The sequence below is a fragment of the Cololabis saira genome, chromosome 10 (assembly GCF_033807715.1).
Source record: "Cololabis saira isolate AMF1-May2022 chromosome 10, fColSai1.1, whole genome shotgun sequence".
Lineage (NCBI taxonomy): Eukaryota > Metazoa > Chordata > Actinopteri > Beloniformes > Belonidae > Cololabis > Cololabis saira.
Genome location: NC_084596.1, coordinates 27,923,692 through 27,948,811, shown reverse-complemented (window position 1 = coordinate 27,948,811; position 25,120 = coordinate 27,923,692). Strand labels below are relative to the sequence as shown.

The following is a 25,120-nucleotide window of genomic DNA, read 5'->3' as shown; positions in this document are numbered from 1 at the left end:
CTTCTTTACTGCAGCTGTGTCAATCCACAGTCATTTGTCTTTAAGTTATACAAGAAAATGTATGTTTTCTCCAAATTTGTGATATTTTAGAGTAACCTTTATCTCCCAAAGAAGCTGGCAGCCAAACTAAATAAACAGTAGAGCACAGGCGCTGCATCAGACCCAGATGATTCACCATATTGTTCTGCTTATCAGGTTTTATCTGTCTGAAGCCATCTGATGGCTGTCTTCCATTACCTTGCTGCTCCTTATCCGACAACTGTTATTGCTTTCCTGCCATCGTAATGTATTAGGTCAAGAGTATTATTATCTGAAGACGGTTGAGTAAACAGATACATCTGAAAACAATTCATTCTGATTAATTGTGCTGATAAAGATTTTATTTTTTGGTAATGAGAGTATTTTTTCCGTACTGCTTCCTGTACGTCATTCCCAGAGAATCGGTTTCACTGTTATAGCAGGATATAATCATTTTAATCATACAATGACAAACTATGTGGATAATGTAGAATAAATAATGTGCAGACAGATGGCCCGGTGTTGTTTTTTAATGCTAAATAATGTTAAAACTATCGTGTTTCCTTTTATTGTATGTAAATAATTATTGCAGTTCTGTTCTGTGTCTCTCTTTTGGACTGATCTCTCTTTGTTGGTTTCTTTTTCCGTCATTACAGACCCCCCACAGTTGAGGCAGATGGGCACGTCCTCTGAGCTGGTTCTGCTGAAGATGTTTTTCTTCCTGGTTACAAGGTACTCAAGGTGGGGAACTGCACTGAAATAAAATAAAAAATAGTAAAAAGCAGTCTGTTGGGTTCCTTAGCTAGGCGGTTTTATTTTGGAATTATATGAATTTTGGACCTTAATTGGATTTTTCCTGAATTATGATGTATTGGGATGTATTGATTGGACTGTATCCAATTTTGTGTGCTTGCTTGTTGTGTATTGTTGTGTAAAGTGCATTGAGATTAGTTTGTTGTGAATTTCAGCGTACACTACAATCGAAGTAAAGTGGATTGAAACATTTGTGAACAAAACAGACACCTTAAGTCGCCCAACTGCTGAACTTAAAATACAGCACTGATTTAATTTGCAATGTTTCTTCCCCCCTTGAGCAATTTATTTCCCTTTTCCCCGATGTCTTGTGTTGGAGCCTTTAATCCCCCCGTTTTGTTTGTTTGTTTGGTTTGCTTTGTTTTTTAGGCCACAGTAAGAACAGCCTACACTAACCAGCAGATGTCAGCAAACCACTAAGACTTCATCCTGACCCAACCTTAAAATCTTCTTATTTGAGAGCCTTGATGCATATTTACCTAATGATAAATAAACCAGTCAACATAATAAGCCTGCTTTTTTTTTTAATACCGAATGTCCCTCAAAACTGAAAGAGCAGAAGAACAAATGTGAATGCTCCCATGGCAACAGTGAAATGTGAGTTGTATTCTTGAGACATTTTTATTTATTTCTAATGGTATTTGTTTTACTTTCTTGCTTTGCTTTTATGTATCAACTTTAAAATCCAGCAGTGATTTGCTGTAACACTTGGGACAGTTTATGTCACTTCAATATTAATAATTAACTTTCATCACAATAACGTCTATGGAATTGATCCCAGTCCTTGTGTAAAGACAGAACCAGCAGAGCTGCCTTCTTTGGGCAAAGATGATGTGAGGTTGGTTTCATTTTTGCTGAAAACTTATTTTTTAACCCCGAAACAGAGGTGTCAGGTGAAGAAACTCTCTCCTCCAGAGCTTCATGTGAAGAGCACCAGACAAGTTCACTTATAGTAACGGCGCTTAGAAGCGGAAAAACTGAAGCCTGACTACAAATGATGTGGCTTCCTGCTGAGGGGGGAAACACCATGGCAAATGTGTGAATGTGTTTTTCTTTTCTTTTTTTTTTTGCCTTTTCTTAGCAAAGATGTCTTTCATTCTTGCTCCTTTCTTCACATGGAGAACTCAGAGATGAAACAAGCACAGTGTATATATGTGGTTTCAGATAAGTTTATTTTCAAACAAATCTCAAAATCCATTTTTATATTTAAAAATATTTTCTTTCAAATGCAATGGTCCTTGGAATAGTTCACAAGGGCAATATTGATTCTGTGATTTCCTCTAAAGTTTACCCTTTACTGTAACTGTAAACAGTGATGTGAGTGTCTGAGTCACAGATGTAGGTGGGGAAGTCACTTGGCTTATCCTGAGTCCAGAAATGTCAATTCCTGATAACAGTAATATAAAAACTGTGAAGGCACCCACGCACACGCAAGCATGTTGTCCATTACCACACACACACACACACACACACACACACACACACACACACACACACACACACACACACACACACACACACACACACACTCAAGTACATATTGTTGACGAAAAACAGGACATTGTACATCAGGTGTCATGATTTTTGAGTCAAATGTCTCATCTATAAAGTTGAGGGAAATAAAATTTCACCCATCATAGATTCAGGGGGCTTAACAACAACATTTTAGGGGTCTAAAGAGATTTATCATTCAAAAAAAAAAAAATATGAAAAAAAAAAACATTCCAGTCTGTGATTTTGGTCAGACTATGTGAAAGTGATGTGGTTTAAGTGTTAGGGAAGTAAATGCAGAGATCGAAACTTAGGACCACAGAAAAAAAAAAAAAAAATCTCTCCTACAAACTATTTTCATAAAAGAAAGGAAGTTTTTGAAAATTGGTTTGAACTTTTATATAATATTTTTCAGTGTCTTCGCTGATTAACTGCTTAGAGTTTAGAAAATATTGAAAAATCTAGAATTTTATACCAGTCACATGCATGATATTAAAAAAAAAAAAGTATAAATAAGTAAATAAATAAAAGCTGAAAGAGAGGCCAAGAAAGGCCAAAGCCTTGATTGATTATACGAGAAAGACATTTTAGAAAATTCTACCACCAGCATGTTGACTGGTGAAGGTGAAGGTGTCAGGATTAGGTATAAAAGTAAACTACTACTACTACGGTCATTTAGCAAGAAATCTCATAGGAGGGTCCAGCATGGATAAGTGCTGGTCAGAGTGCCGTGAGTCCAGTTAGACACAGGTGCTGTCATGCTTGTGCTGGATGTATTTCATTTTTAATCTTTCCAAGCAGTTATGAGTCATGGCTCTTTACTTTGTGTCATAAATGGTCAGCGGATCGCCAGTAAGTACAGAAAGTGTACCTTTCAAAGCAAAGTAGCAAATAAATTGGATATTTTAAAATCTCAAATATATCTCAGTTATCATATTACCAGTTTTTTTTTGCTTGTGTTGTTTTTTTTTTCATTATAATCATATGCAATGACAATAAAGGCTTTAGTTACTTACTTAATCTTCATTAAGTAATGAATGAACCCTTCACAGCAGGCTATGTTCCAAATGGCATACTTTCCCGAGTATACTAAAACGAGCTTCCTACCACTTCCACTATGTCAACACGTTGGTGACCACTGGGTGCACTAAGTGATCATACATTTTGAGTACACCATCCAGATACTTGCAGTGTACTACACAACAACAGCATTGTCAAAATTAACCCACTTATCCACTCATTGTAAACAAATTGTATGTATACATGCACAACTGGGATATGGGACACAGTCGCTGATCTTCCAGCTCTCAGACAGCACTATCCATCAAGGTGATTTTCTCAGGATATCCACGGTTATTTTAACAAGACAAACATCATTTTGCATGATATATAATAGCAAAGATCCATAGACACAAAGTGTGTGCACCCACCTGCCTACCTTTTAAAAATGTGTATTAGGAAAAGGAACAAGAACTATAGCAGCTGAAATTAAGTAATCGGCAACAAAACAGCAACAATTGGTACCGCCAGTTCACTAAAAGATTAAGGCATGGCTGTACGATTCCAGTCCTCGGGGGCCGCTGTCCTGCATGTTGTAGAAGTTTCTTTGCTTCACTTCACCTGATTCAAATGAAGGGGTAAGTAACAGACTTGTGCAGACCTTGATGATAAGCTGATGATGATCCATTCAACTGAAACAGGTGTAGTGATGCATGGAAACTTCTAAAACATGCAAGACAGCAGCCCTGCAGGACTGGAAATGGACAACCCTGGATTAAGAAGTTATGGTAAAAGAAAGTGTAATTTAACACAAAGGTAAACATGCCTCTCCTAACTACTTTGAGCATGTTGCTGGTATCAAATTCTAGATTTATTTATGTTTTATGCTTTTTTTCTGTTAAATTCACAAGTGAATAAAAAAGTTGAATTTCCTTCTTTTTTTTCGTGAAAATTGAGTTTGTACTTCAACCCAATATTTTAAGACTCTGACAACATGAGGTATAAAAGTAATGTACATTTCTTGCACAGTATTTCTTATGATCAGAAATGTCTGATGTAGCGCTAAGCGGAAGTCTGCATAGCTCCTAGTGGACACGTAGCTGTTGCTTCCTGTAAGTAAGAGCCTGAACATTAAGTACCTCTCACACGGTAACCAGTGAACTTCTGCTAGTCTGACCCTACACATTGACCACAAAGGTAGTTTTCCTTCCCAATTGTGAGGTTTCAGGTCAAGAAGAACAGGTATCATTTCCCTGTTAGTTACAGGATGACTTTCATTTTCCATGATGTGGCTCAGCCCACTTACTGTGGGTCCAGGCTCGGCACAGCAAGTATAGCCCTTGAACATCAGATTGCTCTGTACTGTACGCCAGTGTTGTTTGCACTTTTACGTGAGCGAGAAACACACGTTCCCAAGTTGCGGACGCAAATCACAAGTTTCCTGTCAACAAACCTCAATCAAGTTGGGCTTTCAAATTAGATTGCATGTTCGGTTTTCCTTTAAGTAACTTATTAAAGACTTGAAAAAGTTAAACATAAGCAGTATTTTGCAAAAAGAAACAGAAAAAGACCACAGTAGTAATCAAAGTAATCAAAGAATGAAAGAAAATTCTACTCTGATATTGAGCTATTGACAGCTTGCTGTGGTTTGACCTTGCTGGGCACTAGTGCTCCACTGCTCTTTCTTTAAAAATACACATCCAGAAAGAGTGAAAAAAAGAGAAGAATATAAAAAAACTGTTCACTGGTCACTTGTTCATTTTAGTTTTTTTTCTGTTGTTTTAGTATGTATTCATTTAAGATAATACAGTTTGAAAATGACAAAATGAGCTGCTTTGGAAGGAAGAAACATGTGACTGCGTTTAACGCTTCTTAACAAGAATCACAAGGTCAACATATACCTGTGAATAACAAGTCTCATTCAAAGTGTCTTATCTTTTCTACATACGTATCAGTGTTCGTCTTAGGGGCCATTCTTCCTGTGCACCTGTGCTAGTACTTCCTGTCTAAGTTTGCTCTCCACTCCCCTCATCACCCCCACCCTCAAACCGCATCCTTCGCACTGTCACAATAATATTTGTAAAGGAGAGGAAAAAAAGAAAAAGAGAAAAAAAATTCACTCCGGCTTCAGAGATACAACATTACATAGCATCGGTGCAGAAAGGTGTGCAAGTAGAAATGACAGGGTCTTCCCCATCTCCACCCCTCACAACTACCACTTCCAGCACACCAGACTACATTCACAGGGCAAGAGAAAAACTCACAGCTTTAGATTCACACTCACACCCTTCTGCTTTTGTGTGTGTGTGTGTGTGTGTGTGTGTGTGTGTGTGTGTGTGTGTGTGTGTGTGTGTGTGTGTGTGTGTGTGTGTGTGTGTGTGTGTGTGTGTGTGTGTGTGTGTGTGTGTGTGTGTGTGTGTGTGCTTATTAATCCTGAATATGCTGAAGAGGTCTCTGGGAAGCATAGTCCAAAGCTGGAGAGATGTTCTGTTCCTGGATGTGTTCGTAGGCCCGCAGGTAGTGAGCAGTGTTTTGCTGGTAATAGTACACCAGCTTCCTGGCAAACACGGGCTCCACCTAAAATGAAATTATGTTCCTATATGAAATATGTACATTATTTTTTCCCATCGTGCCCCACAAAGATAGAAAGCATAGCCTAAACATGCAAAAAAGCATTTAGATTACCTGAAAGACTGTATAAAGACGTATGTGGTAAGAAAGAATAAAAATTGCCTTAAACATTGCACATATCTCTGTATTATATTAACATCTATCATTATTAAGCTTAACAAAGTAAAGATTTTGGTATATTCATTTCTCATATCAAGTATTAAACTGTTGTATTTACCGCGCAGGAATCGACTTTGGCTCTTATTTAATGTATGGAATAATTATCTATACAATCAGCATGACATTTCAAAACATTTAATCAATTTCAAATAGATACATAAAATGGGGAGGGACATAAATCAATAAAATTAAGCTTCATTTTGAACTATTGCTAGTTCAAGTCATAAAGCATTCATGCTTTAGAATTGTATGTACTTAAGTTTTCATTTATTTGCATGGGTGTCATTCTTTTATGACTTTTATATTTCAAAGAGAGATTTTCTTTTTAAATTAAGCACACTCTATAGCTCTGATTCACTCCAAAGTAATCTCACACCACTCTACACAGAAGCCACTAAACTATTATAAAGTTAAATATAAAATCTAATCAATTCCAAATTATATTGAAACTCAGTCTAATTCATTGTAATTCATAATCCAAACCATAACAGGTTTCATGTCCAATTCATTCCATGTGGGTCCAAAACCGAAATTGCATTAAAGGCCAATTCCAAGAAGGAAGCAACGGTGGGAAGATATCAAGTGTTTGCCAAAAGTCAGCAAATAGCTAGATATGCAGTAAATGTGTTTCACATTGCCACAACTGGATTTCAGAAAGATGTAAAGTGCAACGGCTGTCTAATGTATTTCTTTATTTCAGCTTCTTGCTATGTGATGGCATTGTTGTTCAGCGTTTCATGGCACCCATCAATAGATTGACATCAAGATGTAAAGATTCAATACAGTTGATTCAGCCACAAATGCTTAAGAGGAGATACGAAGGATGGTTGGAGACATCAGACCACCGACTCCATTGCTAAAGAATTAAATTTGAGACCTATTTTATACCAAGTTCTTTGACTTTTTGTACTCCACTCACCAATTCTTAACTGTTATAAATGCACTTTAGGGTTTGGAATAAATATACTGTACATGGTAATGCTTTAAATATTACAAAATAAGTATTAAGTAGTTATACTGGAAACCAATAATTATTTCCTACTAGACGCAGAAACCAAGTCAAATACATAAAAATGTTTTGAATGCATTTAAAAACACTGCAGTGATTGACCAGATAAAGTTTTAGTGAATGGGTACCTGAGCTGTGATCATCTTCCTTTGGCGTTGTGGGTCGGGATACTCATCCCCAAAACATAGCACTACCTGGTATCGTGGTGGATGACGGCCGTTCTGTGCATAATCTTGCAGAGCTGCGAGATGAAGAGTAAAATGAGGATATACATCATTGGATTCCATTATGTGTGAGACAAAAATGCTTAGGCATGTCATTTTGAACATGCACGGTGATGATCTCTGGTTATGGTGGCTTTTCTGGAAACTACTGAAGAAGATGATGGAAACTGGGCAAAATGAAATGCTACAGATAATACTTTGTTGTCATGTACTGTGGTGGACCACAGGAGGTGGGTGGGGACTCCACGTGTTTTGCCCATCCATACTAAGAAAATGAGGGCCTTCTCTGTGCCTCAGCTCTGAGACAGAGGTACTTACCCTGATAAAGCACATGCAGGCTCTCCTTAATCATTATCCTGACTATCATCACTACCATTATTAATATCACCAAAGCCATGGACATGCTGACTGAAATAGCATTAGTGCAAAACATAGAATAAACTAAAGAAAAATGACTAGTATTACCTTGAAAACTGCAGTAATTACAAAATTACCCCCCAACATCTGTGTTTTGTGAAGCACATTTACATGGGATAGCGAAGTCTGTTTTACTATAATTTACAGACATAAATCCCTAAATGTATCATTAAGGCCTTGCATTTTCTTAAACAATTACTATTCAATTAACACAAACATCGAACATTGAATTAAAAGTGTCTGATCACAGTCTTCATCTCCACTTCAGCAAAAAACACATCTCATTTGGACAATTGAAAATACCCTGAAAATTACATATTGGCCTATGTGCTCAATATATAATATATACATATTCAGTTTTGTTATATCAGTTAAGTTATATTTAAGCAGAGAAAGAAGTAGAAAAAGTAATGAGAGGAAACGTTTTAAAACAAGACTCCCACCCAGAGAATCACTGGATTTATGGGATGTGCATTCACATGTGATTGAAATGATCAGTTGGTAACTGAAATGGCACATTTGCACTGGATTACAGTAATATCACAGATGTCCAATTATTACAAATTACGGCAGGTTCCCAGGTAATACCAATCCCATGCAAACAGGGTAACAGACACATCTTTGTTTCATTGGATCACAAATCAGGAGAAACTGTCTGTCTTCTGAGAGTTATTCAATTTTATTTACTAAAAATAATGGTGGATTGGTTATGTAACTCATTTTGGAGTTGCATAGGGGTATATTTATTTATTTTTTGTTTATTTTATTTCGTGTTTTTTTTTATCCAAAGGGGCTCCACCCAGACTCCTAATTACATACAGTGACACTTTCTTTGACAATGCCTTATATAAACAAATCAGACAAAGACTGACACAGGGATGTCAGTCTTTGTCATAACCTGCACTACAGTTGTATATTACTGCTTACCAACAAGGAATTGATGAGTGTCAAACAGTTTGCATGGCTGGTCCTTCTCCAGTTTGTTGGGTTTATCCATAAATGGAGCCAACGGTCCTTCCCAGTATACTCGTCCCTGACACAGGCGATTAGCATAGAGCCCGTCGGATGTCATCCACAGAAGCACACCTTTCTCCAGTATGTTAGGAAGCATCTCGGCACCCTGCCTCTGAGACTCGGGGTACGGGAATGGAAAAAGAACTATTTCTGCACCGCCGTGAAACTTCTCCTCTGGACAAGGGGAAGAAGAGGAGGAAGAGGATGGAGAAGATGTAGAGGAGGAGGTGATCCGGCAACCTTCTGGGCTGGTGATAGTAACTTCCTTCACCAATGATTCTCTATAGTACAGGGACACATGCAGGCTGAGATCTGGAGGAAAGATACAAGCTTTTAATACATGTCCAATTCACAGTTTGATCAGAATTCAAACAGAAAATCTTTTTCGATGAGCGGCTGTTCTGGATTTCAGAATAAGGAAATTGATTTTATATGGTGCTTGCAGGTTCTTATCAGTGAATGCAAGTACATTCAGAATAGTAAACATCTACAAGAACCCTGCAAAAGTTTGTGCGACTGTTAATCTTTGTGTGTCCATATTATTGTGTCAGAAACAGTTCTTCACCTGTTGTGGGACTGTTGTGCTCCATCGCGTACATAGGTGGCTGAGACTCTGAAAAGTAGGTGTGGAACGCGAGCTGAAAACCTGCAGTGAGAAAGCGGATTTAGAGTAGTGAATATGAAAGCACAAAAAGATGAAGAACCAGTGTAACACGTTGTAGGCATGTGAAAGTAAGTGAGAAAAAACAGATGTAAAGAATATGTGACATATTTTCACAGACACGGCCTTTGCAACCAAAATCTTTTTTTCACATGAGCAGATTAAATTTGTATATTAAAATACATAATGCACAACTCTGTTTTGCATTTTTGCTTAAGATAAAACTTCAAAGCTCCTACGTACATTTTAATGACTATTGGCACTTTAAATTACATAAAAAACATATATAAATGTTGCAAATGTCTCAATAAATAGTTTAAGGAAATGGCAGCACGTGATGTAACGTGTAATGTCATCAGCCCTTGCTTTCAAACAACTGAGAAGTAAAGACTATCAAAATGGAATGCTCTGCTGGAACAGTCTGCATCCTAGCATTTCCAAGGATGTTACTTTAATACTTTGATACTCCACATGACAACATCACTCTCATATGACAGCAGTTCTCACCAACAGAACAGAAACAGGTCATGCAAAAACTAAAGGCTCAAAAACTAGGACAAAAGTCTGAGGGGTTCAACTGGTCGCTAAACAGTCCACATAATAGTCTAATACGACATTGATAGTATTTGTGGGACACAAGTCCAGTCCACTACGGCCTTATACCACAGTCCATAGAGTCCAAGGATCTATTGTTGTTATTCTAGTACCAGACTCTCCTGGAGATCCTCTCAAGTTTTTTTTCTATGCCCTGATTGGTCAGACCTCTTTTAGCATCAAAAGGGTAAATCTTTTAATATTACAAGCATGTTATGGCTGGTCACTGTAAATGAATTACAGAACTATTTCTAATTTGTTTAAATAGTGTTCTCTAGCCTGATGTTGCTACTGACAAAAGGACCCACAAGATGGCACAGTTAGCTATGTGTGCTTAAAAGACAACGTCAAGGTTAATCAATACAGAGAAGAAAGCTACCTTTAATGGGTTATGTGGTTAGATACATATTCTATTCATGTATTAATGACTCTTGATACAGATATAAAACTTTTGAAATCTGACTAAAATCTAAAACTCGACACCATCAAGTTTAAATGGCTGTATGTTACCATTTTCTGTGTGCGACCCAGGCCAAGCCCGACTGATTGACGGTGGGTAGGGGCCCTGGCCGTACTGCAGCTCTGCATGAGCCCCATGATGATGAGTATTGGGATGATGTGGCTGTTCAGTTGATGCATGGTAATCCCTCCAGTCCCTCCTCTCCTGAGAAACAACAAAGCTAGGTACCTGAGGAAGGAGCCAGCGGCGATCAATAACTGAAGATACAGGTATTTATGTGGAGTGTGATTAGTTTATATGATACAGCACCAAACAAAATCTGCTGACCTGATTGAGGACCGATGCAAACGGAGGAATATAGCCAAGGCTATTTACATGCGATGCTGTCTCCTCAATACTGCTCATTTTCATTCCTATAAATGTCCAAAAGCAGAAATACATGTGACATATACAGTACATTGTCCACAATGCTTGCAATGCATTCTTAAAGGGGACCTATTATGAAAAGCATGTTTTTTCTTGCTTTAACATATATAAAGTGGTCTCCACTCAGCCTGCCAACTCAGAGAAGGAGGAAAGCAACCAAATTCTGCCGTGTCTGTACAGCCGCCCGGATGAGCCATCCAGTGTGATGTGGATCTACGAGCCGTTCAGATTCTGCTCCCTTTCGTTACGTAACGAAAGTGCGATTTACATAGGTTGGCCTCCGATGCGTGAAACCACACCCACAACTAACTCCACCGGCTGGAGCTTCCGCCATTTTTTCGTAGCGGTGTATCGCGTCATTCAGGCAGCCAATCAGCACAGAGCCTCATTGTCATAGCCCCGCCCATTCAGAATCCCGCATAGATAATGAGGTTAGAGAATGGGAAGATAAAGACATGGCTCAGAGGCTGAATTTCTAATTTATTTAGCAAAAAACAATCAAAAGCTTGTTTTTAAAACATTCAAGGCCTGTTTAAAATAGGTATTAGATGCCATAATAGGTCCCCTTTAAGAAAAGATTTTCCCAGATGAAGAAACGTCTTAAAATATCATTATTTAGAGCTTTATTTCATTTTGCAGATTAAGAGAAATATTGTGCATATATGATGCAATGTTAAATTGTGTTATATTGTGAACATGGTTAAAATATGCATGGTGCACTTGTTAAGCTGTGGTATTTTCAGAGATGATTTGCAGAGTAAGTTCAAGAGGCTACTGAATATACACCTCAATCGTGCTAATTTGAGAACCAAGTGTCAAGACAGCAAGAACTGCTCTGATGCGACCAAAACTGTTATATGATGGCAAAGACTTAGTTATGCAAGGCTGAGGTCGTCTGGTTGTGTTATGTGCACCCTGAGCTTAGTAACCGAAGCCCTCTAAAAAAAGATCTAGGGCCTTTTTGGTTCATGCTTTGGCTTCCTTTGTGCTTCCTGCCTCACAATCAACAGCAGTGGTGCAAATGCATGTTAAAAATCACCAACAGACTATTAACAGTCTCTCTGTCTAATGCAGCATGTGTGTAAGTTGCTGTAACAGTAAAGCTTAGTAGCAGACATTACTAAACCCAATCACAAATCTTTTTACTCATAACATTGTCACCCATCATGCATGCGTGACTAAATGTCCATCAATTAATTACTGCAGCCACTTTAACCTGTTGAAGTTTCTGGGAGGCTGGACCTTGTCTCACATGGCACTAGATGAGAAGATGACTAAACACAGTTTATAAGTTAAACAGCTTCACTGCATTTCACTTTGAGAACATGTAATACTCACCTCTTTTTGCTCCCTCTGGAATGATTCTGTAAACTTTGTACGGGTCTGAAATATCCAGTTGGCTTCGCTCCACTATTTCATCAAAGTCATTGCTTTTATTGAGGGCACACCGTAGTCTGGTTTTCCATGTGGGGGGGTCTGGTTTGTCAACACCTTCCTTATATTTACCCTTAAACAATGCCCACGCCTGTAATGATAATATTATAGATATTGACTCAACAGACTTTTTAAGGAAACATTTTAAGATGAAACCAGCACTCGTATTAATTGATTCAATATTTAATGGGAGGATCGTGTTCGTCATAGGGTTTGGGGGCACTGTGAGGAGAGAGCAGGTATAGGTTCTGACCTTGAAGAGTGCAGCATCCTCCTCTCTGTTGTAATCTTGCTTTCCTGCATGTTTCCATGGGATCCTAAAGATAGTTCTCTCATCGTTTTCCCACACCAGACCAGAATAATTCTTGCTGTCGATCTGGTCGATCAACCATTGTCTGAGTTTTCCATTGCCGCAACTGCCTGTCAGGCCAATGTCCTCATCATGACTCATCTGTGCGTGATAAAATGTCATCAAAAACTTTAGATTTTTACACTAGCACATTGTCTTACAATATAAATTCATTAATATGAGAGGAATTTAAAAAACAAATGTTGGTGAATTGCTTAAGAGACCAGGGTCACCTTTGGACATCTCAAACCATCCAGTTAATTTTGCTGTCCAACTTATAGAAAGGAAATAACCACGAGGATTGATTAGTAACTTCAGTTTATAAAAGGTATCTGCTGTTTAACCTAGCATTCACTTTCATTATCCCCATTTATAAAGCTATAGCTTTAACACTTTTATTGATACTCGTTTACAGTATAAAGATGAAAGCATGGAGGCTGACGTGAGTCATGTTCATCATCACGTTTAGCGGTATTTCTGTCAGTGAAAATAAATATGACTAATTTGAGGCACAAAAACAGCTAAAGTTTAATTATAACAACTGCAGGTTTGAAAATGAGTTCATAAGATACAGCAAAATATTGTCTGATAACAAACTCAAGAGAGGCTTCTAAATTCAGTTTACTAAGCCAAATAATTGTAGTCCTTTTAGTTATGTACTTATTATTTTATTTTAATAAAAGTTCTAATAAACTCTTGAATTTGAATAGATGGATTTATTATTTAAACAGAGCTGCTGCTGCTTACCTTTAAATAAGTTGCGTCCACCGCTGAAATCTGTTTGGAGTCTTTCGGGTTCCTATTTCTTAAAGGCTCGCCGCATCTTGCTGCTGGAGGGAGGAGCCTTTCGGCCTGAAGCCTCATTTATGGTTCCGCGTTAAATCGACGCAGAGCCCAGGCGTAGGATACGTACCCTACGCAGTAGGCTCTGCGTCGATTTAACGCGGAACCATAACTCCGTCTTGAGAAGTTCCAGAGGAGATGCGCAGCGATGGGTTCGTTCGTTTCTCTCAAACTTCGCGCCCACGCTGCGCCGCGCTGCGCTGCCGTGGGGAATCCCTCTAGTGACACCCCGAGCACAGGTCCACACGGAGTGGAACAATTACCTGCACTCTCACAAAAATATCCTGCAACCTGTTCATTTCTCACCGCTTGCAGGTGTGACTTATTTTCCACTGACAAACCCCCCTCGCTGGAAACATTTGACGTCTTAAACCTTCAACAACAAAAAGTTGTTATTGAGCCTGACTGAAATTGTGAATAACGACTATAATTAATGGCATAAAAACACGTGCCTTGAAATCAAAATGCACTTTATTTTAAGAGGTTTAAAGTAACACTGACCTCCAGTGGTTGTCCTTGAACATACCATGTTTTAAAGCGTGTACATCTCTCAACACACAAACCTATCATTGTGGAATTAAGGAGTTTATTTTATTGTTTAAGAGTCTAAAGGCAATAGAAGCAAAAGACTGATAAAACAGTGTGTTCTTAGTGTTTTTGATGCCACCATGCATGACCTTCCTTTGCACATGAGACAAACAGGAAGAGAACCAGGAAACGGCGCAGTAAGCAGATACAGAATAAAGTCAACTCCAGCATGACAGCCCACCGACTGTAAACCTGAAAAGGCACTTAGGTTCACACCATTTATTCACATATATTAAATCATAAAGACACAGTGAAAAACGAAATAACTTAAAAAAAAAAATCTGTGTAAGGATTTAACAACATGCTAAAAAAAATGTGTTTTGTACTATACATCATATTTAACTTTTTCAACAACACATTTCTATTATTGGTCAGTGTGCAACAAACATTCAGACAGCAGTCCACTTCTGATAGCCTTAAACTTCCACAGAGGTCCAAAATACGTCAGCGCCTCAGAAACGTTGATCAACAGCTCCGTGCTGGGCAGAGTCGGGATTTTCTGGCTCTCCTACATTGACTTTGGACGCCCTGGCAAGCAAGTCACGTATGTCGGCCTCATCATTGAAGGGGTTTTCCTTGTATTCCTTGCGAAGCCATTCCCTGAACTTGAAGAGAAAGACAATCAATATCTTTTGATGGATATTTTAAAAACAGCAAGTACAATTGATACTCTGATATAAATTTACTGTGTAATGCAGTGCTATATATTTAAGTTCTCTAATGCTCTATTTCCTTGGGCTGACCTGTCCAGCATGGGCCGCCTCAAACTCCTGGAGCTGCCGCTGGAAGCCCAGGTTGGGGCAGGCACAGGGCCGGGCCGCCCTGACGGCAGCCAGCGCCTCCTGCCAGCCGAGCCCAGTCACCGTCATGATGTAAGCGACCACCAGGGTGACACTACGGGACACTCCTGCTAAACTGTACACAAAGATGAGGAGATATTATGATCCAAAATATTAAAACACATGTATTTATGTTTAAATCAAACCCCTTACAATACAGTATTCAATATTTTCCACCAAAAGCTACAATTTCAAGCTTTCCATTTTCATTTTTTGTTGATTTTTGACAGGACTTTGTTAAAACTAAAGTCCCACGTCTTGAAAAGTCAGGATGTGGGAAGTCTATTAAGACCAAACTGTGCATTTTACTGCTTTAAATTGTTGAGAACAAAAATGTAGTGTTGATGACTGATTTGGACTGGGTTAAGTGGACAGGCTGGATCAATCAAAGAAGACATACAGTAAAATATTAGTTGATAAGACTAGATGGAGCCCCTGAGCCCTCATTGTGATTATTAATGCAGCCTTGGAATCTTTCTTTTTTAGCATTACTGTTCTTTTTACCTTAAAAAAAGAAAACATTAACATATTAGACTATGTCAATTTTTAATTCATACTCGATAAATATATTTCATTTTAGATCATTATAAAAGGTTTAAAAGTGTCTTCATTTTATGATGAAATACACATTTCTGATAAAACAAAAGTGTCAAGCCTCTAAACCAGAATTCCATGCAATGCTTTTTTTTAACAGTTTTTAGGTCAGTGTTTTAAATGACAGTGTATGCTTTTTTCTGTGTGAATTATTTGGTGGGTAAATCAAGTTTTGAAGGTGAGACTAGATGTTTGGCCAAAAAAGTTCCAAAGTTAAACTGTTTGAGGATTTGAAAAGGACATTTTAATACTGACGGATGCTTGTTGCAAAAATGGCTGCCTCAGATAACATTAGTTATTAAACCTTAATATCATATTGTGATTCACAAAAGACAAATGTTAGTAACTGTAATTAATCATTAGTGTCTATATAATATAATAGAATATAGGCCTGACTCTGACAGTAGTAACAAACACAAAATGATTGATTATTGCTCATCCCTGATCAAATAAATATACTCAGTTAAATCTAGCAGTCTGGGAGATATATACATGTATCTGTTTCCAGGGATACAATATTAATCTCACAACCAGAGCTGAAGTTGAAAATGTTACACTTACACAAACAGCCCACACTTTAGCTACATAATATTAAACTTCTACAACGACGGATGTCTACCATTCACGCTGCAGAGAATAACACATGAATAACAGATGTACAGAAAATTAAATATGGGAAAAACAAAACAAAGTAGCGGAAGTGAGCTCAGAAATGCACATCAAAAAACACCAAAAACAACACTGAACAGGCTCTGGCTGTGATTCTTTGAAGACAAATTATAAGCAGAGAAACTTGTCTCTGCAGGTTGTATAAATAGTCACATGCATTTCTGAGAAGACCCCATGTCTAACCAAATATAACTTAACCCTGTGAACACATGGTGAACTACCAGGGGACACAAACCTCGTACAATCAGACCTGCAACTGTACTCTGTTTTGGGAAGTTTAAGAATAGACCTTCCCTTTTCATTTAATCTCTTCTGTGCAGCAGTTATACAAGTTCAATTGAGAGCAGCAGTGTCAGTTTTATCCTTGCCTCGACGATTGCTTGTCAGATATCTGGCTTGTCTAGCGTCTACCTTGCTTTACAAGCCCATGCGATTGAACTTTCACTGTCTCTTTCAGGGAAAGACAAAAGCCATATTTTGCTCTCACCAGTGAACAAGGCAGCCTTCTCCTTTCAGCCGAGACTCGTGCATGAACATTATACTTTGTTTAAAGTGTTGAGTCCTATAGAACAGAAGAAAATGATTGTTAAAAGTTTGTTATAAAGAATGTCAGTCATGACAAGATTTTCTACGAAAGCTATAAATGTGTGTGACTGACTTTTTATGAATATATTTGAGTTTGCAGTGAAAATACGTTAAGAGACATAGCACATGGAGGGTTTTCACTGTTTTAGACGTATCTGAAACGTTTTCATTTCTGCATAAAAATGAACTAAAAACAAAAAAAGAGTATGATTTTCACAATAATCTTAAGCATTGATAGAGAACTCAAACGACCATATGAGAAAAAAACTATCATGGTCCTTTCATTATTAAATAAAAATAATTCATCTGTGAAGGTTTTATGGATATGTTCTTTGCGTCCCATCTTAATGGCTCAGGGTTGTGTTTCTGCATGACCAACTTTCTGCTGAAATTCAGTTCACAGACAACAAGCAATCCAGATACAACAAAGTAAGTCCAAACTGTGACACCTCCAGCAGCACATTTCATAATGGGATATAAACATTTTTTGTTTGTTTGTTTCTTGCAGCTGTACCATTAGCACCATTGCTGCTCAGTATTCTCCCAATGAACATTAGCAGCTCCTTAACGTTAACTTTGACCATTGTGAGAGTGGACGTTAGTTTAGTTACCCTGGATTACTGCCCTACCTTACAGACGATTGCAGGTTTTACTTAAAGAACAAAACATATTTATTTCATTTTAATTTTTTTGGAGATCCATTCCTGGGGAGGGTATCGATGCACTTGAATTACTGACATTTGTCTTTCTGACTGTGGATTAGTAGAGTCCAAGATCTTCATGAGATGGTTTTGCAACTTCTTGTTAATGAGAGTAGACAACCCTTCCTTTGAGCTCCTTAGAAATCTTCTTTCTTCGTACTGTGATACTCTTCCACCCTCAATCAAACCCAGATAGATTCATCTTCTTTCAAATAAAACAGAGTGCCCTCTCAGATTTGACCGTGTGGAAGAACAGCAGCCACTGGCAAAGAGCTGATTGCAGATGCATTACTGTGGTCAATGTCAGACAATTAATTCACAGTGAAATGTTGACATTGTGAAAGCATATCATTTACACGTAACACCAACAAGAATCTACCTAAGACACCCACATAGAGCAGCTTCAAATGGATGTAGTTCTCTTTGTTTGCCTCAGCTTTTCATCATTGTATGCTGTGTTACTGTGCTGCACGTTCTGGTACTTACAGGTTTTGTGTGGGCAGGTCAGCTGCTGAAATGCAGAGATAGGTCATCTCCTGGTGGACAGAGCGCATTGGTTACATTTCAGCAATCAGATTTCTGGTCTATTCAGCACAAATCAGTCAAGAGAACACTATCTTTTATGCTATAATAGTCATACTTCTCCATTTTAAAATGACATATTGGAGAAAAAAAACTGCTTTTACACTCTCAAGTAACTGAGCAACTGACGATTAAAGTCAATAATCCAGAAAAATTATTTTAATGATAAAAAAAGACGGACTGTACATTCCACACTAACTGAAACAAGAACAACCGCCTACTCTGACACCCACTCAAGCTCAAAACTCAACACATAGCCCATATCAAATGCTGTTGACTGGCATTCTGTGTGATTCTCTAAGAATCACAATGTGCAAGTGCCCTGTTTAGTGTTTACTCACTCTAGTATGCCAGTGATTTACTCAACAAGAAGCACTCCTATCGTGATCACTACAGCACTTCTTCCTGAACAACCTGACAAACTGGTCTGTTGCTTGTGCCAGACTGGTCTCAGCCAATCAGCTGCTGTACATCAGCGTCCTTAGTCGGCGTAGAGATTGATGAGAAACTCAAAATGCACACTTTTTATGAAAGTCCTTGGCGCCCAGACAGATGTTACCAAAAGAAAAGGAAAAGCTTCTCACCCCCAGGATAGGTGCTGCACTGTCATGAATGGATAGGATGTGTGTGATGTTGTTTCTGCCCAATATTTCTCGATCCCTTGCATCTGAGAAAATTAAATAAGAACAAGGATCAAAAGGAACAATCATGTGAAACCATATAAAGTTGAAAAACTAAGTTTTGACTCACCTTTGAAATTTCCCAAGTATAAGTCTGGGAGAACCTATAAGTAGAGAGAGAAAACTGTGTGCAGTGCTGGTCAAAATGCATCACTTTTAATGACAGCTGAGAAATCTTGAATGACTCAATCTGACACTTAGGAAATATGAAGTGATAACTAGTTTGCTGGTCTTATTATAATAAACCGCGAGAGAATTATGATCAGATTTCGATAAATCCAATACAATATATTTGATGTAATATCGAAAAACTGGGACGATATCAGAAACTTTTATTTTGTTAAACGACATGATGTGCACTATTTTTAAAACGTACTGTACAAGTCAATCTTCTACGCGCTTGGAAAAGCTTGAAATCCTACCTTGTTGATACCATTACCCATGCCGGAGGACGTCTTCTGAAAAATAGCTGTCCAAAAACATAAAATAAAATAAAATGTGAAACGTTGTTTTGTTTTTTTTACAAACGCTTATCTCGTGTTCCGACGGCTTCAATGTGAGGAACTGCAGCAGTTCGTGCCTGAGCAAGCTGGCTGGCCACTTCTGCATAAGGCTTCTCGTGTTGCATTATGGGAGTTGTAGTTTGTTGACGTGACTCCTGTCTGTAATCCTACTTTTTAGACAGGATGCTGGAATTTGAATCTCCTCCAATAATGTCTTGTACTTATTACAACAAGACGTCTAGTTAACCCAACCTTGAATGCATGGGTATTGTCAGGACTGGAGAAGGGAAAAAATACCTTAATCTATAATATAAATCTTTAAAGAGCACAAACAATTTATCTAATTTAAGGAGATTTATTTGGAGCCATTTGAATTAATGAATTAATGGTTTATTTCGGACAGAATACATTGAAACCTTTACATGTTCATTTCACAAAGAAAATAAAAGGTAAATAGAAATGTCCGAAAAAGGAGTAGGCTGAAGCCAAGGGCTTATTATAGCCTATCCTGTGCAGTGTATATCATTCACACAATATGGCATCCGGTGGATGATAATACACAAATAAGAAAATAAATATATAAAAAGAAAACAAAGAGAAACTGTCGTTGCATTATGTTATATAAAAATAGTAATACCAATAATGCAAAAAAAGGGGTATATAGTGGTGCTATTTCCATGTTAATCTATAATACGCTATACCAACATAATTAACAGATTTCTTTATAACTGTTTATCGTTTTATATTTAAACATTTTTTTGAAAACATAAATTGAGGTACACATTCTTAAATCCTTATCACAGCAATTCCACAATTTGACACCTTTCACGGAAACACAGTTTTCTTTACTTTTGATTTTTCCCCATGCCTTCTTAAACATACCTGTGTTCCTTTGTTCATATTTACTGTTTTGGATTTCGAACAGCGTCTGAGAACATCTTGGGAGGAGATTATGATGTGCTTTATATATAATCAATAAGGTTTGAAGGTTAACTAGATCCCAGAGTTTTAATGTATTTAAATTAATAAATAAAGCATTGGTTGGCGCCAGGTACTATGCTCCCATAATGATACGTATTATTCTTTTTTGTAGTAAAAATATGGGAATTTAGACTAAGCTCCCCCTTTGTGGGAACACTGGCTGGTCCCAGCCTCTTTGCTCTCTTCGTCTTCTCTCCTTCGGCCAGCCTCTGGATACAACATCCTGAATAACACTCACCTAATCTGCCACCCTTATTCCTCCTCTGACTCCCTGCATTGTGTTTCTCGTGGCATGGAGCTAAGGGTTACTAACCTTTTATTTTCACAGACCACCACACTTTTTGTTGCAGCACAATGCACTATGTTTGCTAAAAGTACATAGAATGATAATAATGTAAAGGTACTTTAAAGGAGCTGAATAGTATGATAATACATGATTAGAATCCAACAGTATCTACTGGCAAATGGAAAAGGGTAGTAATACAAAGGCTTGTTATGTGAGATAAAACATGCACTCCATGTGAAATGTGAATGAGACATAGCATTGAGGAAAACCTGGAATGCAAAATTCCTGGAAAAGTATCCAATTTCCACAGATCAAATTATGTAAGCATATGTTCATTAACCATTATCTTATGCTGTTTAGTTTGTGATATCATGTTAAGACTGATCATTACTATTGCAATGAGTGAGGTACAGGCTAATTTGAGTGAGGAGGAGCAGCATTGACCTGATTGGCCAAGTGGCAAGACATGTGAGGGTGAGGAGCAGACGTGGTTAAAGGAGCTGGTGAGAAGGTGCTGATCGCAGCGGGTTGGGGCTGCTGGTGGCGGAGATACTTTGTTGGGCTAAAGGGCCAGGTCACTGTAGGCAGGGATAGTGCATCTAGGAGTGCTTTCCTCTCTTCTCTAGCTGAGGAAGAGGGTCTCCTGCCATCAAGGAAGATGCTGACGCAGCATCTAATCTGAAACACAAACACTGTAGTGTCAAATAAAAGTCAGTTCTTTTAAGGGCAGTTAAATATGTGTTTTAAAGTGAGTATAGCCCTGTACCCTATAGATGAGGTTAGCACTGAGCAATACCACAGTGTACCATTAGTTTAGGCTGGTTTGTATGGTTGAATGCAGCTCTATGCAGCATCAAACCCACACTAGCACCTGCAATATCTTAAGAGGTGAAGTCACACCATGGAGAGGGTAATGAGCAGCTGATATGCAGCTCTGCTCAGGGGGAGAGGGTGATACTGTATGGTCTGTGTGAGCGGCCGGCAAGCAAATCGTCCCTGACGGCTGAGGTCAGTGTGTGGCCAACAGATGTGCCCTGAAGGATGATGTCACCTGTAAGGACACTGAGGTTGATTTGAAGAGTTTTTTTTTTTTTTTTAAAGCAACCAATGAAAATTTAGAAAGGTCTAAAGGACACCCATGAAAGGAGAAAAGGACCAGGGTTAGCCATGTCCTTAAAACTGAACACTTCCACAAACCATGCATTTAAAATATGATGAATACCTCAAAAGCATCAGTTTTGTTTTAGCTCATAGCTACTGTACTTGGCGTTGAACAATAAAGCTCTCTGGACTCAACTGTTTACTCAAAGAACTAGCACTGGCTGTCTTAATGAGTTGATTAATAATACATTTATGCCTAAAATGCAAAATCACGCAGCCAGTAACCGAAAGATCCAAAATAAAAGCTCAAAGATGTTGGACTGTTTACACCAACTTACTGGATGAAATTAACTTTTTAACACATGGATTCACATGATTGCCACAAAAAACTAAAACATGTCTGGAGAAATGTATTTTGATATGTACTTTAAGTTTTTAGGTATAATATTATAATTAATTTCTAATTTAACAAATAGCCTACTGTTTTTAATATGTTACAAAGTGACGGAAAACTTTACACCACTTTTTTTCTTTTTTTCTTTCGTTTTTATTTTTTGTGTGATTTGGAGCTAAAAGTGGAAAATTTAGCTGCTTTTCTTTTTTAGCATGAGCCATTTTATAAACAGCACCATAATGTACAAGCAACAAATCTTAAACTCCTGGAAATTATTTTATATTTGATGCATATCCAATACATTTGGATCTATCATCATTTGATAAATGTATTTTTATTATAGCTCTCTCTATCTTTTATGCCATTTTACACATGTCTAGCTATATTAAAAACGAGTTTTATTTTACAGTCTAATGCTATAGCTTTTAGTTAACTTTAGTTTCTGACCTATAAATGCATCTGTCCAGTCTGAACAAAGACATTTAACTGACATTGACCTAGTTGCCAAAGTCAAGATAAACAGCAACACAAGCATGTATTTTGTTTTCATGTTTTTAATCACCTGAAGAATATCAAATTAAAGCTTTGCTTCTGATCATTAAGACTATGGACATGGTATGTGTTTTTTTATGTAAAAAAAGGGAAAGAGAAAGCATTGGTGTCTACCACTAACCACTAACATCTCTAACACAACTTCTCATCATATTTTTGTGTCTTAAATAACAGGAAAAAACCCCTTCCACATCATCTCTGAAGGCAGAAACCAACCTGAACACATAACCATCCTGACAGCTGACACAGATCTTGAGAAGCCACTTACAAGCATTCGCAGCACGTGTTATAACAGAGAAGTGATCAGGCGGTTCTGTGCTGATATACATCGACAGGAAACTGCTACCCACTGCACACTTCTCACAGTAGGTGCACTCGACAGGCAATATTTGCTTTAGCTTCCTGGTGGTCTGTTGGTATTTGACACAGTTTTGACGCAGTTTTTTTTTTTTAATTGAACAATATGTTTTCATTCGATCAGTTTAATAATAAGCTAAAATTACTTATATCTGAGTATCTGAAATAAATGCTGTTAATGATAAAGTTGGTTGAGAGTGTACTGATGGTTCAGTTTTCAAAACAGTTCTAAGCCGTGTTATAATATGGCTTTTGATTAAAATCAAAAGAGTCACAATGAAGTTGCTTGTAAAGAAAAATCAGGTAATGCAGTAAGCAGTTTGCTTGTCTTGTTAACCATGTCCAATTACTCATTAACAGTAATTGAAATTTGGAAAGTTTTTCTGAACAACCTGCAAATTTACCAGCAATCATATGAATATCAAAGAAAAAAAAAGGAAGTTAAAAGAAGAAAAAACTCAAAAGCCACCAAACTGGCTCAGCATATGACTGATACTACTTTGTTGTGGCTTTTGTGTAAAATAAGTAGGAATTTACGATGTGGGTGATCACAGATAGGCTGCCCAGAATCATGGCCTACATATCATCATAATACATCGCCTACACAGCTACAGTATAGACTTCAAACCCGGGGTTTCCCGCTCTAGTTTCACGTGAACGCCTGTTTTATCAATGAACCTGATTTTTTTTATTTATTCATTTATTTATTTGCATTTATCTATTTTTCTCATTCAGTCATGAACATAATTTTGTGGGGCTGTGGTATTTACATAACATTTTCCTGTTGTTGTACCTCCTCTAACATATATTCTTCAGTTCGCTCCACCAGGCCTTAGGGTCTGTAAAACATCTTTCCTCTCAGATGGTTGATGCCGTTCTGCCAACCAGGAAAGATCTAACAAAAAATCAACGTCATCAAATCTCTAATAACCGTCATGTACGGGATCAAAAGTTGTATTAGTTCCAATAAATAATGTATAGTCTAATAATAATAATAATAATAATAATAATAATAATAGTAACAATAATAATAATAATAATAAAATACTACTGCAACCACTACTACTACTACTACTACTACTACTACTAATAATAATAATGATAATAATAATAATAATAATAATAATAATAATAATAATAATAATAATAATAATAATAATAATAATAAAATACTACTACTACTACTACTAATAATAATAATAACAATAATCAAATACTACTACTACTACTACTACTACTACTACTACTACTACTAATAATAATAATAATAATAATAATAATAATAATAATAATAATAATAATAATAATAATAATGCCTTTCGCCTAAAATTGTCTGGGATAGGCTCCAGCAGACCCCTGTGACCCTGCAAAGGATAAAGCGGGTATAGAGTAGAAAATGGATGGATGGATAATAACCACAAACATATGTATATGTGCAATATCTTTCACTCACTGCAACATGCAATTATGTAAATATCCATCTGTAAATATCCATCTGTTATCTTTTTATATACTAGTATTTCTTATTATTTATCTTTCTTATTATTATTATTATTATTGTATACCAGTTTACTGTTTATAGTGTGTTATTATTATTACTGTGTTATTATTTTTCTATTGATGCCTCTTGTTTTTGCACTATCCCCTTTGCTGCTGTAAACTGCAAATTTCCCCTCTGTGGGACTATTAAAGGTTTATCTTATCTTATCTTATCTTATCTTAACTTATCTTATGTAACAATGCACCTTTCAATAACCATGTCTAACTCATACTGCTGTAAAAATTGTATATATGTTAATAAGAGCTGTCTTTTGTCTGTTTACTGTACAGTGAGCGAAACAACCAGAGTCAAATCCCCTGTCTTGTTTGACCTGATTTGGCCAAATAAACCTGATTCTGATTCTTTTACCGGTAGGTGGCAGCATTGCCTCAGTCAGGGATGCAGTCGCAGCTGCATGAATCATTTTAATATGAAAAATTAAAATATAAAACTTGCATTGAGAGACCTTAGATGAAAAGGCTGTTTTGGGTCATATTTTTATGTGAATACTTTGAATATCCTGCATTGATGTTTGTTTTGTATGTCCTTTTAAGCCGTATTTGAGCGCTTAAATCTGAATCTACTAGCCGTCCTGTTTAGATTTCCTCTTCATTCCGTTATCGACT

The 25,120-nt window shown here is 37.3% G+C and overlaps 2 protein-coding genes across 2 annotated transcripts; both read right to left on the bottom strand.

Moving 5' to 3' along the window:
- Window positions 1-5,080: 5,080 nt before the first annotated feature.
- irf4a (interferon regulatory factor 4a) lies at window positions 5,081-13,471 on the bottom strand. The gene is made up of 9 exons (XM_061732376.1): window positions 13,447-13,471; window positions 12,604-12,801; window positions 12,255-12,441; window positions 10,818-10,903; window positions 10,541-10,718; window positions 9,341-9,421; window positions 8,689-9,087; window positions 7,249-7,361; window positions 5,081-5,898 (listed from the first exon to the last, which is right to left on the bottom strand). The coding sequence occupies exons 2-9, from the start codon at window positions 12,799-12,801 to the stop codon at window positions 5,749-5,751; spliced, it is 1,392 nt and encodes a 463-aa protein (XP_061588360.1). The 5' UTR covers window positions 13,447-13,471; the 3' UTR covers window positions 5,081-5,748.
- Window positions 13,472-13,995: 524 nt separating this feature from the next.
- dusp22b (dual specificity phosphatase 22b) lies at window positions 13,996-19,370 on the bottom strand. Its single transcript, XM_061732377.1, has 7 exons — window positions 19,203-19,370; window positions 18,851-18,884; window positions 18,685-18,767; window positions 18,005-18,054; window positions 16,720-16,794; window positions 14,874-15,045; window positions 13,996-14,735 (listed from the first exon to the last, which is right to left on the bottom strand). Exons 1-7 carry the CDS (start codon window positions 19,221-19,223, stop codon window positions 14,583-14,585), a joined length of 588 nt encoding a protein of 195 aa, XP_061588361.1. The 5' UTR covers window positions 19,224-19,370; the 3' UTR covers window positions 13,996-14,582.
- Between the last annotated feature and the right edge of the window lie 5,750 nt (window positions 19,371-25,120).

Excerpts from the sequence above, each read along its gene's own strand:
- irf4a (XM_061732376.1), bottom strand. The coding sequence starts at position 12,801 with ATGAGTCATGATGAGGACATTGGCCTGACAGGCAGTTGCGGCAATGGA. Across the intron at positions 10,904-12,254 it reads TCCAGAGGGAGCAAAAAGAG|GAATGAAAATGAGCAGTATT; the intron begins GTGAGTATTACA and ends GGACATTTATAG. Across the intron at positions 5,899-7,248 it reads GGAAGATGATCACAGCTCAG|GTGGAGCCCGTGTTTGCCAG; the intron begins GTACCCATTCAC and ends ATTTCATTTTAG.
- dusp22b (XM_061732377.1), bottom strand. The coding sequence starts at position 19,223 with ATGGGTAATGGTATCAACAAG. Across the intron at positions 18,768-18,850 it reads ATACTTGGGAAATTTCAAAG|ATGCAAGGGATCGAGAAATA; the intron begins GTGAGTCAAAAC and ends TAATTTTCTCAG. Across the intron at positions 15,046-16,719 it reads GAAGGCTGCCTTGTTCACTG|TTTAGCAGGAGTGTCCCGTA; the intron begins GTGAGAGCAAAA and ends CTTTGTGTACAG.